The following is a 14,945-nucleotide window of genomic DNA, read 5'->3' as shown; positions in this document are numbered from 1 at the left end:
AAATCCACCAGGTTCTCCTTTGCTTCTGAGGCCGGTGTTTCAGTTCATTTTCACACTAGTCACATGTGGGATATTTCTAAAAACTGCAGAATCTGGAATAAATATTGCGTTGTATTTCTCTGGTAAAACTTTCCGTGTTACAGAAAAAAATGAATTTCAGCAAAAATAATTATATTTGTACATTTCCCCTCTACTTTGCTTTATTTCCTGTGAAACACATAAAGGGTTAAGAAACTTTCTGAATGCTGTTTTGAATACTTTGAGGGGTGCAGTTTTTACAATGTGGTGATTTATGGGGTCTATCGAGTACATAAGGCCCTCAAAACTACTTCAGAATAAACTGGTCCTTGAAAAAATGGCCTTTTGAAATTTTCTTGAAAATGTGAGAAATTGCTGCTAAAGTTCTAAGCCTTGTAATATCCTAGAAAAATAAAATAATGTTCAAAAAACGAAGCAAACATAAATGAGACATATGGAATATGTGAAATAGTAATACCACACAAAATAGTTACTATCTGTTTTACAAGCAGATACATTTAAAATTAGAAAAATCATGTAAACTAGTTTCTATGAGAGGAGTGAGGTTGATGTTTCCCGATTTTGTATTTACAGTATAATAACACTTGTAAGGGATATTTCTGCATTCCAGATGTCAAGTCGGCATAAAGTGCTGGTTATGGAGTTTTGCCCATGTGCCAGCTTATACTCTGTGCTTGAAGAACCCTCAAATGCATATGGATTACCCGAGTCAGAGTTTCTTATTGTTTCCCGGGATGTTGGTATGTCATTTGTTATACGTACATTAATTTGTTTTATTTCTCTTTTTAAAGTATGCAAAAAAACAAACATGAAATGATTGTTAGATCTTTGTAGTTCTAATCATTAACCAGCTATGTTATTAACATCCATAGACAACACACCCTACTTGTGTAAGTGATAGTCAGGCTAGGTTCGCAATGTGCATTTTTGCTGCGCAGCCTAAAGAAACGCATCTAAAAAAATTAATGCGTTTTTGAAATACCCATGCGTTTTTCAAAGTGTTTCAGCTGTAAGTCTATAATCAGTCAATTTAAAAACCACGTTACAGCTGAAACATTTAAAAAACGCATGCACAATATGCACCCAGCCTTAGGCCTCATGCACACGATTGTAGCCATGTGCATGGCCGTGATTTTCGGGTCGGCCGGCAGCGGACTGCCAGCTGCGAGCCGCCCGCTAATCGCGGGCCATGCACAAGGCCATTATTTTCAATAAGCCTGGACCGCAGAACATGGCCGTAATAAGACTTGTCCGTTCTTTCTGCAGTCTGGGCACCTGGGCCATGCACAGGCCGTGAAAACCACGGTCGTGTGCATGGCCCCATAGGAATGAATGGGGCCGCAATTATCCCGCCGATTTTCGGGGGAATTGCGGCCGCAAAAGCACATTCGTGTGCATGGGGCCTTAGGTAAGATTATCTGTACGGAATTAAACCGGTTTAAACACACGGGCAAATATCTTTAAAGTCATTTTTTATTTTGATAATTAAAAAATATAATTGAAAATAAATTTCTGACATATATAATATTGTGTAATGAAACAAAAAGTGATTCACATATTGTGCCAGCATTTTTATTTTATTGGTCATTTCTTTAAATAGACTTGCTGTCATTGAAATATAATTCTTAACCCCTTAATGAACAGTGTTTTGGTCCTAAATGACCAGACACATTTTAGCGATTTTGCACGGCTTAACTGCACTAACTTTTTTTTTTTTTTTACATTTCTTGGGCTATCGACATAATATTTGCACCTCCTTTTATTTGACATGGGGCTGTTTTTCAATACTATTTTTTTAGAGCAATTTTTTTTTTTTTTTTGTTTTATTAAAGGGATTATCCAGGTTATTAAAATTGAGGGCCTAAAGTTTTTCAATTTATATTTCTTTTATTCTGTATGTTTGCTAATCAACACTAAAATAAAGTCTTAAAATGTGTTCCCTATTTCTCGTTCATATCATTAAGAGACATGGCACCATGAGTGTAGGCCCTTGCCACTAGGAGACTGACACCAGGCACCCTTAAGGACGCAGCCACTTTTGGACCAAATGACACAGCCTCATTTTTTAAATCTGACATGTTATTCTATGTGGTAATAACTTCGGAATTCTTTTACCTATCCAAGCGATTCTGAGACTGTTTTCTCGTGACATATTGTACTTTTTGTTAGTGAAAAAATTTGGTCGATAAATTCAATATTTTTTTGTGAAAAACACCAAAATTTATAGAAAATTAGCATTTTTCTAAATTCAAATGTATCTGCTTGTAAGACAGATACACAAAATAGTGACAAGTTAACATTTCCCACAGGTCTACTTTGTTTGCATCATTTTTTTGAACATCCTTTTATTTTTCTAGGACGTTACAAGGCTTATAAATTTAGCAGCAATTTCTCACGTTTTCAAGAAAATTTCAAAAGCCTATTTCTTTAGGGAACAGTTAGGATCTGAAGTGGCTTTGAGGGTTTATATATTACTGCACCCCTTAAAGTATTAAAAACAGCATTACGAAAGTTTCTTAACCCTTTTATGCGTTTCACAGGAATTAAAGCAAAGTGAAAGGGAAATTTGCAAATTTCATTTATTTTTATTTTTTTTCAGAAATTCGATTTTAATCTATTTTTCCTGTAATACTGAAGGTTTTTTTTACCAGGGAAACACAACTGAATATGTATTGCCCTCATTCTTCAGTTTTTAGAAATATCCCACATGTGCCCCTAGTGCTCTACTGGACTGAAACAAAAGCCCAAGAAGCAAAGGAGCACCTAGTGGATTTTTGGGCCTTCCTTTTCTTAAATTATATTTCGGGCACCATGTCAGGTTAGAAGAGGTCTAGTGGTGCAAAAACAAAGCAAACCCCACAAAAGTGACTGAATTTGGGAAACTACACCCCTAGAGGAATTCATCTAGGAGTGTAGTGAGCATTTTGACCACACAGGTATCTCATAGATTTCATTAGAATTGGGCAGTGAAAATGAAAAATTACATTATTTTCCAATAAGATGTAGCTTTACCTCAGAATTTTAAATTTTTCCAACAAATAAATGAGGAAAAGCACCACAACATTTGTATACCAACTTCTCCAGAGTACAAAAATACCCCATATGTGGTAATAAACGGCTCTTTGGGCAAGCGGCAGGACTCGGAAGGGAAGGCATGCCATTTCGCTTTTGGAGTACAGATTTTGCTGGATTGATTTCTCTGCACCATGTCGCTTTTGCAAAGCCCCTTAGGTACCAGTACAGTGGAAACTCCCCAAAAGTGACTCCATTTGGCAAACTACACCCATTGAGGAATTCATCTAGGGGTGTAGTGAGCATTTTGACCCCACAGGTGTCTCATAGATTTTATTAGAAATGGGAAGTGAAAACGAAAAATTACATTATTTTCCAATAAGACGTAGCATTCGTTAAAATGTTTTCATTTTCTTAACAAATAAAGGAGAAAAAGCACCGTAACATTTGTAAAGCAACTTCTTCAGCGTAGGGAAATACCCCACATGTGGTCATAAACTGCTGTTTGGATACACGGCAGGATACAAGGGAAGGACGCCATTTGGCATTTGGAGCTTAGATTTTGCAAGATTGATTCCTCGGCGCCATGTTGCATTTACAAAGCCCCTGAGGTACGAGTACAGTAAGAACCCCTGAAATGTGACTCCATTTGGTAAACGACACCCCTTGAGGAATTTATCTAGGGGTGTAGTGAGAATTTTGACCACATAGGTTTTTGCTGAATTTATTAGAATTGGGATGTGAAAATTAAAAAAATTAACATTTTTTTTTTGCGAAAAGATGTAGTTCTAGCCCAAAATTTAGAATTTTCACAAAAACTATAGGAGAAAAGCACATCAACGTTCATAAAGCCCTCTCCCTCTGTCAACCACTTCATTCCGCGGACGCTATTGACAGCCGCATTGAAGGGTTTAAACAGCAGGCGATCGGCGGTAACTGCCATCGCCTCCGTTGCAGCAGGGTGTCAGCTATGTATTACAGCTGACAGCCGCTGAAGATGAAGCGCACACTGCTCCTGTGCCGGCTTCATTTACAGGGCGTAACTGTACGCCCTTGTGCGGGAAAGCACTTTGAATCTGGACGTACAGTCACGCCCAATAGCGGGAAGGAGTTAAGAGACATGGCACCATGGGTGTAGTCCCTTGCCACTAGGAGACTGACACCAGGCAGGAAAAAAGTGTTTGTTCCGCCCAGGCAGGACATACCCTTCCCCCAGACACTGGCTTATTCAGTTTTTTAAATCAAATTCTTTTTATTGCACATTTTCAACAATTACAACAGTCCAGAAATAGGACCCCCCTCCCCACGAACTTTCGACCTTACACCATACAGGGAAATTAACGCATACATTTGTTATACAGAAAATTTGCCACACAGGGCAGAAACAGTTTCTTTTTGTGTGTTTTACGTCCGCTAGCAGACATAAGCTACATGCCATACAGTTGTAGCCGAGGATATCATTACCCACTCCCCACCCAGGTAAGCATTACCCCAGAAACAGACTCAAATCAAATATGCAAGAAGTTATTTAACTCCGAATCCCAACAGCCCCACCCCCTAGCATTCCGGCACTTGCCAACCCATCAATATTTAACCATAGCAACCACAGTTTCTCAAACTTGGCAGATGTTCCTCTTATAAGAAATATCGCCCTTTCATTAATGAGCAACTGGTTCACTCTATCCACAAACTCCTGAACCTTTGGAGGGAGAAGGCTGAATCCAATGCTGCGCTACGAGCTTCCGGGCCACATATAGCACTCTCCCCACTGCCAGTTTCCCATTCGAGTCCAGAGGCAGACTGTCTACAAAACCTAATAGACATACCTTTGGATCCCGAGGCACAGATATAGGGAACACTTTACCCACAGTCGCAAGGAGGGTGGACCAGTATATATAAAGTTGCGGGCAATCCCACAGCATATGGAGGAGGTCGGCAGGCTCCAAACCGCATCTCGGACATGTAGCATCAGGCCGAATTCCCATCCGATGTAACACCTCAGGGGTTTTATACACCCGGTGGAGTATATAGAGCTGTGAGAGCCTGCCGCCCTCACTCAGCGTAAGACCCGGAACAGCTTCCATTATAGTGGACCACTGGTCTTCGTCAATCCCTGGTACATCCCTATCCCATTTACGCATAGCTACCAAGGGATAACTATCCAAAAATTTCGTCAGCAGGAGTTGGTATACCCATGATATAATACCTTTCGTAGCCCCAGAAGGGCCAAGAGTTTGGACAATCGGGTCGTGTTGTATATTCACTTGAACCTGTGGGAACTGCGCCTGAAACGCATGTCTCAATTGTAAATACCTATAGAACCCTCTATGCGGAACATTGAGTTCCTCTTGGAACTGCTGAAAGGATTTAAAGGTAGACCCACTTGTCAGTTGAGATACCCTCGTAAGCCCCGCCGTCATCCAGTACTCCAAACTGTCTAGGCCCACGAACTCAGGAAGCAGTCTGTTTCCCCATATTGGTGTATATTCCATGTATCCCATCACCCCTCTCAACTGCTTAACTTTCTCCCAGGTTTTATGAATGAGATCTAACATTGGAAACACAGATCGCCTGCCAGAGAGATGCCCACTCTCAACAGCCTCCAACAAAATGTCACATTTCAATTGATCCTGCAATATAACAGCAGAAGCATCGTCCCCAGAACGAGCGCCCCATCCTTTAAATTGCTGACACTGAGCTGCCAAAAAATAAATCCATGGATTCGGGAGAGCCAGTCCCCCCTCAGTTTTGGGCCTTTGCAAAATTTCTAGCCGCAGTCTAGGGCGATTCCTTTGCCAAATACGGTCTCGGAACCTGGTGAGCGGGATCCACACCGATGCATTATGTATCTGATAAAGCAATTGCGGCATCAGAATCATTTTTATAAGATTCAAACGGCCTACGACAGAAAGAGACAGTTTACACCACACACCTATTTTACATTTAAATTTCTGCATCAAGGGTACGAGATTCAAATCCTCAAAATCAGATATCTGCCGTATTACCTCTATCCCCAAGTACCGCATTTGTGCACATTGGACCGAGCTCTCTATTGTCTGGCTTATTCCGTTTAAGAGGCAGACATGACCTGCTTCTCAGGTCTGCTGAATTTTATCTTATTTTATTTTAGATTTATTTTACTTTTTGTTGTTGTTGGTTGTCAGCCTGAACTGCCAGCCTAGTCAACACCCTGCAGGTGCCAGGAAACCAAGCAACAATCTTTACTTGGCTTCCGTCACCGCCATTCCCACTTTATTTGCCAGGTTACTGAAGAGGTGACCCTGCGTACACCCAAAGACATCGGAGGGTGAGTTGGAACATTTTCCTGTCAGAACTAATGCTCTCCCCAATCCCCACCCCATTGGCCGAATTCCCTTCAGAACCATGTTTCTTAGATAGAAGATCGTTTGGAAATCCAGGTGCTGTAGACTATCATTTTCACCCCTCCAGGGGAATTGTGCTAGGAATATGTTTCAGAGCGGGAGGTTATTTTATTAGGCACTGGCTTAGACCTGGGGGATTCTGGCCGTTTTTTCTAGACTTCTTTCTGTTGCACACACGTGCGCTGCCGCGGACTTGGCCTCTTCTAATTTAACTCACGACTTTTCAGTGGCATAGGCTGCATTCTCTACAGCCGCACATTCTGCCCTCCTCAGTCATGTGACATTCGTCAGCCTTTCTGAATCACCAATTGCGGTCCTGGCTGCTTCAGTGGCAGGCTCTGGTCGGGAGCACAGTTTTGTTTACATAAGCGGTTCTTGCTGAACGCAGCCTTTCTAGGGGACTGTTATCCTTCAATCCACTGCTCACTCCAACACTTGTTCCGGGACCACTTCAGTTTGCTTCAGAAGTCCTGAGCTGCTCCAGGGATACCAACCACCTCTCCATTTGCCTGGCAGTACACCACACCAAGGGTCCGGAAGGCTAGGCCAGTGGGCTATTTTTTTTTTCGAGGGGTCACTAATTTATCTAGGTGGGGTTTCCCCCAGAGGTCACTTTTCCCCCTGACATTACTGTAGTTCTCTCCCCTTTCCCTTTGTGACGTGTTCGTCTCGGGTGGTCCCTTACAGGCTACCTACCCAGAGGGGCATGGCAACATACTATGCCTGTAGGGAAAAGGGAAAAGAATTGTAGTTCCTATTTGAAATTGAAAACAATAAATTTTATATATTAAATATTTCTAAAATGTTTTCTATATATTTCTCAATGTAGGTCAAATATTCAGCAGTGCAGAGGACTTTTCAATTTCAAATAGCAACTACAATTCTTTTCCCTTTTCCCTATTTCCAAAATATAATAAATAACATTATTTGGTGGTATACACCTTGTGGTTCCCCATAACTCACTTTGTATATATAAATAAGTGAGGGTATCAGCAAAATCTCTATTTTGGACATACTATGCCTGCGTCAGCTGTAGTAAAAAGTTTACCTGTGGCCATTCTAACCCATTTTGCCTGCAATACAAAAAAAGCAACCAGGATATTGCCCCTTCCAAGATGTGACACCCCAGAATAGTGTAACTCTCTTTTTTTTTTTTCCAGGCCTGGGGGACATTTCCAGACTTTAACACACTATGGTGGAGTTTTTGAAGCGCTTACCGTCCCAAATAGCAGCCCAGATTATGGGCCGTTTTAATTTACTAAGCCCTCAGCTCGTGGTAGGTCACGTTGAAGACTAAGAAGCGCCAGGGACAAGTCCTGTTTCTCTTGAGGTCCTTCCCAAGTGACCCTGGTTAGGAACAGTACTAGAGAGACTGCTTCCTGGCAGAATCCGTCAGGACTCGCACAACCATACAGGCTTTGATACGTTCTGTCAGAAATACCTTACAAGTTAAGCAAGACTCCAGCACTCCCTCTTAGAAAGAACTGCCTTTACGCTGTCAACGACACCAGCATTTTTTCTAAACCACAGCGCGTTTTGAGATGATCCTTTTAAAAGAATAGAATCATCCTGATAGTTTCTCGACCATTTCAAAACCGACAGATGCACGATTTTCCTTTTCAGGCAGATTTTGTCTCCAAATGGGATGTTTCTTCAGTGGATCTGCCTAATCGCGGCTATCTAAAAGCACTACCATTTCACTGTCTCAAGTGGCGACACTTAGTGATTCTCTTGACAAGAAGTTGGATTTCCTTTCCTGGTCTGCCTTTATGGTGGCAGGTTCTACCTCGCGCTCAGCATTTGCCCCTTCCAGGGTTAGCAAAGACTGCTCCGAATGGGCTAAACGACTTCATCACTGTATCTTAGAAGGAGCGCCACTGAAAGATCTAGCTGATCCAACCTCTCAGAATATCCATGCTTTCAAGTTTTTATTTGAATCAGCCTGTTTTACTGCCAGAGTGATGACTGATTCGGGAGCTACTTTGGTTACACTCTTGGGTATCAGACCCATCTTCCAAAAAAGCCTTCATTGGACTTCCTTTTGTTTGGGGCAGACTCTTTGACAAGCGTCTGGATAAGATTATTTCTGACGCTAGTGACGTCAAGAGTACCCTTCTGTCTTAGAACCACCTTTGACGTTTGCAGCCTTCTCACCGGTCTCAAAGGTCTCCTTTCCTAACTTTTCCTCTCCGAGATCATTCTTGTCTCAAAGGTCAGACGAGGTCTAACCGCCCCATGAAACCTAGATGTCCGTCCTTCAAGCCTAAGCCCACTTGGCAACTGCGCCCCATGCCCCAAAAACCCTCCTCTTCAAATACCTCTTCTACATGAAGGTGTCTAACCACACGAGTCTTCTATACGAGAGGAAAGAAAACATCCACCCAATCAGGTGATTGGGCTTGTCCATGTGGACAATACATGGATTCAATAAGTGGGTGTCCACATGGTATTAAATAGAATTCTCACTTTCCCCTGGGTTCTTTCTGTCGATTTTTTTTTTTTTTTTTTTTTTTTTTTTTTTTTTTTTTTTTTTTTTTTTCCCTCTGGCCCTGGATCATGCTCCTGTTTTGTTTTCCTGGTTGTTCGCTCTCTTCTCTTGCAGGAAGCGATCATCCCAGTTCTTCAGTTGATATATTTTTTTTAAGGATTGTTCTTGAATCTCTTCACAATCCCCAAGTAGGGCGGATCAGTCAGGTCAATCCTGGACCTTATGAAAGGGAAATGCTTTGTCCATGTTTGGAGGTTTCACATGGAATCCCTGCGGTCAGTGGTCGCATCGCTGTAACAGGGAGAGTACCTCTCCTCCATCTAAATTTGCGATTCCTACCTCCACATACCTATTGAAAGGGCCCACCAGCGCTTCCTTCACTTCGCTGTCTGTTCTCTGCTCTTCTGCGCTAGGAGAGTCGCTGTCATCCCTTACCTGGACGACCTCTTGGTAAAGGCTTCCTTCATAGAGGACAACCTCTCCAGTCTCAATATCACACTGGACATTTTTAAGAGATTTAGATGGATTATCAACAGAGAAGTTTGTTTCAGTTCCAGCACAGCGCAATAATTTTCCACTCCAGAACAGCCAAGGTTCACCTAACGGTGGACAAGATGAAGTCCATCCAAACCGGTGTGTCTCTCCTTAGCCGGAATGCTCCCACTTCCATCAGTTTCTGCATACAGGTGCTGGACAGGACAGTATTTACATGTGAGTCTGTTCCTTATGCACAAATTCACACAAGGCCCCTCGAGGACTATTCTTATGTGCTGGGACAAATCTCTGGACAAGCTGATTCTCTTGCCCTCTGATTCATCAGGAGTTTTTTGGGTGGGAAACTTTACCAGCCATTCTACAGGGCTGATCCTTCCTTACACTCCAATGGCTCAACATCTGGATGGGTGCCAGCCTATCTGATTGGGGAGTATTTGGTCACCAGAAAAGTCATCCTCCTGGAATTAAGTGCCAACTTTCTGGCCCTCTCTCATTGGACTCCAGTTCTCCAGGGTTGTCTGGAAAGCGTCCAGACCGACAACTCCACAGTGGTTGACTATCTGAACCATCAAGACGTCTCCAGGATCCTCCACTGGGCGGAGAATGACATGCTGCCCCCCTTTATATAAATTAGAAAATTGGATTTCTGTACTCACTGTAAAATCATTTTTGTCATTGACTTAATTGGGGGACAGATTACGCTCCTTTTTTTTTTTTTTTTTTTGTTTCAAGGCCCAAGAACTTGATTTTGGTTGGCTGTTGCGTTTTCGCCTGTGTCCGTTCTTGTTTTTTTTTTTTTTTTTTTTCTCCTACTGCTTCTTTACACAACTGATTATGCCAGTGTCTGTGGGAAGGGCATGGCTTGCCTGGGTGAAGCCAACATTTTCTTTCCTAGTGTCAGCCTCCTAGTGGCAAGGGCCTATACCCAGGATGCTGTCTCCCCCAATGAATTCAAAGAGGATGGGATTTTACGCTGAGTACAAAAATCCAATTTTTGTTTTCTTTTTAACAATAACGCAATGCACATGGACCAGATTTACGTGCGGTTTTACATCAATTACCAAATATTATGCAACAAAAATATCTAAATACATAAGACTAGATTCACACAAAAATGACAGATTTTCACGTTTGTGTGAATGTAGTCTTATGTATTTATATATTTTTGTTGCATAATATATTTACCCAAGAGGTCATAAAAGGCCTCTGGGATACAATTTATTTTTTATTTTGCAATTTTCCACGGTGACAGGCATCCAGGAAAACAGCCCCCTATGGTGACAACAGACACAGACAGTGCTGATATGGGTCTGCTATGTTATGCATGTAGGCATCTGGCGATCGCGCATTGGCAATGCTGTACAATTTATCACATAGCGCTCGTTGAGTGCTATGTAGCCTGGACAGAGAAGACAGAAGTGGTTATAAGCCACTTCTATCTTCTCCTCAGGGTCCTCCGCTGTCTCTTGGATTTAAAACCCATGCCACCCACCGTCGTTAAGGGGTTAAATATTGAAGCCAAATTTCATATTTCTGTATTTAATTACATTTTACTTTTAAAGTGATCAAAAAACGTGAACTACACATCAATCAACGCATTACTGACTGATTTTTTTTCTTCCCCCTAGTGGCAGGAATGAACCACCTCCGAGAAAATGGAATAATACACAGAGATATTAAGCCGGGTAATATTATGCGAGTTATTGGTGAAGACGGGCAGTCAGTTTATAAATTGACTGACTTTGGTGCAGCCAGGGAATTAGAGGATGATGAACAATTTGTTTCTCTCTATGGCACTGAAGAATATTTGGTAATTGATGGGAATTTGTTTTGATGAATGACCTGCATTAAAGAACAGTAAAAAAAGATTTACATTTTTTTTCTTAAAAATAAAAGAAGCCTTTTCTATATAAAATGTTTGACTATAGTCTCCACCTACTTAAAGCAGATCTGTCATCATACGATGCTGCTTTATCTTCGGTGTTCTATATTGAGCTCTGTTAGTCAATTGGCATCGTATTTTTTGTGCTATTTGGGCTAATATTAGTATGGTTTTTGCAATTTCAACAAATAAAGATTATTCATTGTATAATGAGAAGTGCTGCCATTTTTTAAAGTTTGCACAGTATTTGGGAACTCTGTCTGCTGTTAAGTAATTGGAATTATCTTGTTTATATTCAGAGGATGGTTATGTGATGATCCCACAAGTTCTTGGCACATTACAGTACAGTTGTCTCTGTCAAAGCTCTCTGATCTGGCTAATAGAGAAGGGTGTTTTGTTGTTGTTTTGCAGGGGGGTCCCCACCCAGGGCTAGAGGTAAAAGGGTTTTATAGTTTGAACCACCACTGTCCATATTGCCCTTTTAGGCAACATGCAGTCAAAAAGGGGTAGCCGCTTTAACTTGTTAAAAAATATATAAAAAAATTATATATGTAATATATTCAAAATTTAAAAATCCCCTTACCCTGCCCTAAAGTGACACCATAAGATTGTGTTGTAGTTTAATTGTATGCATTTTGAATATCCATATTTTTATTTTATTCTTGCTAAGAATAGTTTCTTTTATAGCACCCAGACTTGTATGAGCGTGCTGTGCTCAGAAAAGAACACCAGAAGAAGTATGGTGCCACTGTGGATTTGTGGAGCATTGGCGTGACATTCTACCATGCAGCAACTGGTAGCCTTCCCTTCAGACCTTTTGAGGGTCCTCGTCGTAACAAAGAAGTCATGTATGTCTTTAATTTTACTGTTGCTTAGTATAAGTGGAGTTTGAGTATTAGGGATCTGTTAAAACTGAAGCCATGGTTATTCAATATGATATATTCCGTCTGTAGCACTTTTTCTGTATGCACAGCATGATTTTTTTATGTTTCTCATCCTGCAGTTAAAATGAGTGGTCTCGCATAAACAAACACTTTATTCAGAACTGATCCACTATTACGCCTACCGCTGGCCCTGAGGAGGAGGTGCTTGACATTTCTTTGGCAGATATGGAGCTGCCAAGATTTTGTGAACAGTATTACTATAGAGTACACAAACAGTTTTTTTTAATTCCTTGTTCATCTGCATGAACAGTTGGATGTTTCATGTCTTTCTGTTATTGCTTTCAAATCTTAACCTTTTAAAGACTGGCCCTTAAAGGGGTTGTCCCACAAAAAAAACATGTATCCCCTATCCGCAGGATAGGGGATGCATGTGTGATCGCTGGGACCCCTAGTGATAAGGAGAACGGGGGGCCGATAGTCCCCCGACGTGCTCCATGAAAAGCATGGGACTTATGGGGTCTGTGTCTGGCTTGTGTGTCCGGCAGCTCCATAGAAATGAATAGAGCTTCTCATGGAGCACTTCTGGGGACTTTCGGTCCCCCGTTCTCCTTATCACTGGGGGTCCCAGCGGTCGGACCCCCAGTGATCACACATGTATTTCCTATCCTCTAGATAGGGGATATGTGTGTTTTGTGGGACAAACCCTTTAATGACCAGCTACATTTTTCAGTTTTTGCATCTCTGCCTTTCAGCAGCCATAGCCTTTTTGTTTTGTTTATTTATTTTCATTGACTATGCTGTATGAGGCCTTGTTTTATGTGGGAGAAATTTTATTTTTTACTGCGCGTTTAGGGGTAGAAAAAAATCACTGAGTAAGATCTATAATTTATTTTTACAGCGTGAATATAGAAAAAAGGGATTTTCGGCATTTGATTGTTGTTTTTTTTTTTTATCCCATTCACGCTGAATAACCTCTTATATTAATTCTTCAGGTTATTGCAGTCGTGTAGATATCTAAAAAGTAATAAAGTGATCGATACATGCCAGACTGAAAAGTGATAGATAAACATCAAAAACATAAGACAAAAAAGGCTATAGGGACTTGAAACACAGAAACAAAAAACCTACTTCTAAACTTGTTCTATGTAATGTACCGTATGGGCAATAAAAAAATTTATGCTAAATAATAAAAACATTTTTGGGCCATTTTTTGTAATTTTTATTTTTTTTGTTGCATATGTTTTTTTTAATCCCATTAAGGGATAAAATTATAATTTTTACTTCTAATGTATTAACATACTATTGTATCCTAATACATGATCTGTGTCACTATGACATAGGCTGCTGTTAGGGCAACACATAGTGTGCCCTAAAAGCAGACATACTGAGCAGAGAGCCCTGGGGTCCTTTGTACGTCCCCAAGGCTGACTGCAGATGGATTCCCTGGTCTTCGATCATGTCACTGGGTTACCAGGGACGCAATAGAAGAGGGGAGTCCTCTTTGATCATGCCGGTGACACAGACCGTGGTGATCAAAGAGTTAAACAGCTGGGGTCGGAATATTTTCTGATCTCAGCTGCTCTAAGTTCAGGAGATGTAAGTTACTGCTCCTGCTTAGAGGATGAGCGCTCATTAGCCACTTCTACAGTGACGCCAAAAGAGGTCGCTGTAGACAAAGCACCTGCGCCGTCTGCCGTCAAGAGATGGTGTGCAGCCATTAAGGGGTTAAAGAGTAGTGTTACTGACAATATACAATAGTAGTCAGAGAAAATGCTTATAAAGATGTTTTGATCAGTGATGTTTTGATTCTTACACAGGTATAAAATTATTACTGGGAAACCTTCCGGTGCATTATCAGGAGTCCAGAGAGCTGAAAATGGTCCAATAGAGTGGAGTCGGGAATTGCCTCTTAGCTGTAATTTGTCCTTGTAAGTAGGTATAATTGATGGTCTGCATTTCCTAGTATTCTCCTTAAACAAAATGTAACATAGTCTTTACCATTCATTACATATTAAATTTATATAGAGTCTAGGAGGAATCCTTGATGAATACTGATAAGCATGTGACAAAGACGTTACATTTAGTTTACTGATAAAAGCATGAAAAATAATGTTTCACTTTAGAGAATTCCACATTTCTTTCAAATACATCTAGTAAATGCTTCCACACTCTTGTTATGTATTAGTAAATCACGCAGTAAGGCCCCATGCACACGAACGTATTTTTGTCCTCCCGTAAATACTGGCGTAAATACGGGTCCTTGGTCACACGTATTCGGCCTGTATTGCACCAGTATTTACGGACCTGTGCCCGTCAATACGGTTCCGGTGTCACCAGTATTCCACCCGTATTTACGGGCATGTTTTCGCTGCAAAATTGCACTGCACTAATCGGCAGCCCCTTCTCTTTCTCAGTACAGGAAGAAGAGAAGGGGAAGCCCTTTCTGTAGTAAAAGAAATTCATACTTACCCGGCCATTGTCTTGGTGACGCGTCCCTCTTTCGACATCCAGCCCGACCACCCTGGATGACGCGGCAGTCCATGTGACCGCTGCAGCCTGTGATTGGCTGCAGCGGTCACATGGGCTGAAACGTCATCCCGGGAGGCTGGACTGGAGGAAGAAGCAGGGAGTTCTGGGTAAGTATGAACGTCTATTTTTTTTAGACGTTGATCTATATTGTGATCTGTAGTCACTGTCCTGAGTGCTGAAAGAGTTACTGCCGATCGTTTAACTCTTTCAGCACCCTGGACAGTGACTATCCC

General features: G+C 41.4%; 1 protein-coding gene across 1 annotated transcript in view; it reads left to right on the top strand.

Annotated features, from left to right (window-relative positions):
* The window catches only part of TBK1 (TANK binding kinase 1), a 62,369-nt gene that overhangs the window by 18,589 nt on the left and 28,835 nt on the right, over positions 1-14,945 (top strand). Inside the window, exons 4-7 of the mRNA XM_075856904.1 lie at positions 650-779; positions 11,046-11,227; positions 11,987-12,147; positions 14,001-14,111. Of these exons, the coding sequence (XP_075713019.1) occupies positions 650-779; positions 11,046-11,227; positions 11,987-12,147; positions 14,001-14,111 (584 nt within the window). The remainder of the gene's footprint in view (positions 1-649; positions 780-11,045; positions 11,228-11,986; positions 12,148-14,000; positions 14,112-14,945) is intronic.

Source organism: Rhinoderma darwinii, chromosome 3 (genome assembly GCF_050947455.1).
Source record: "Rhinoderma darwinii isolate aRhiDar2 chromosome 3, aRhiDar2.hap1, whole genome shotgun sequence".
Lineage (NCBI taxonomy): Eukaryota > Metazoa > Chordata > Amphibia > Anura > Rhinodermatidae > Rhinoderma > Rhinoderma darwinii.
This window is presented reverse-complemented; position numbering and strand designations above follow the sequence as displayed.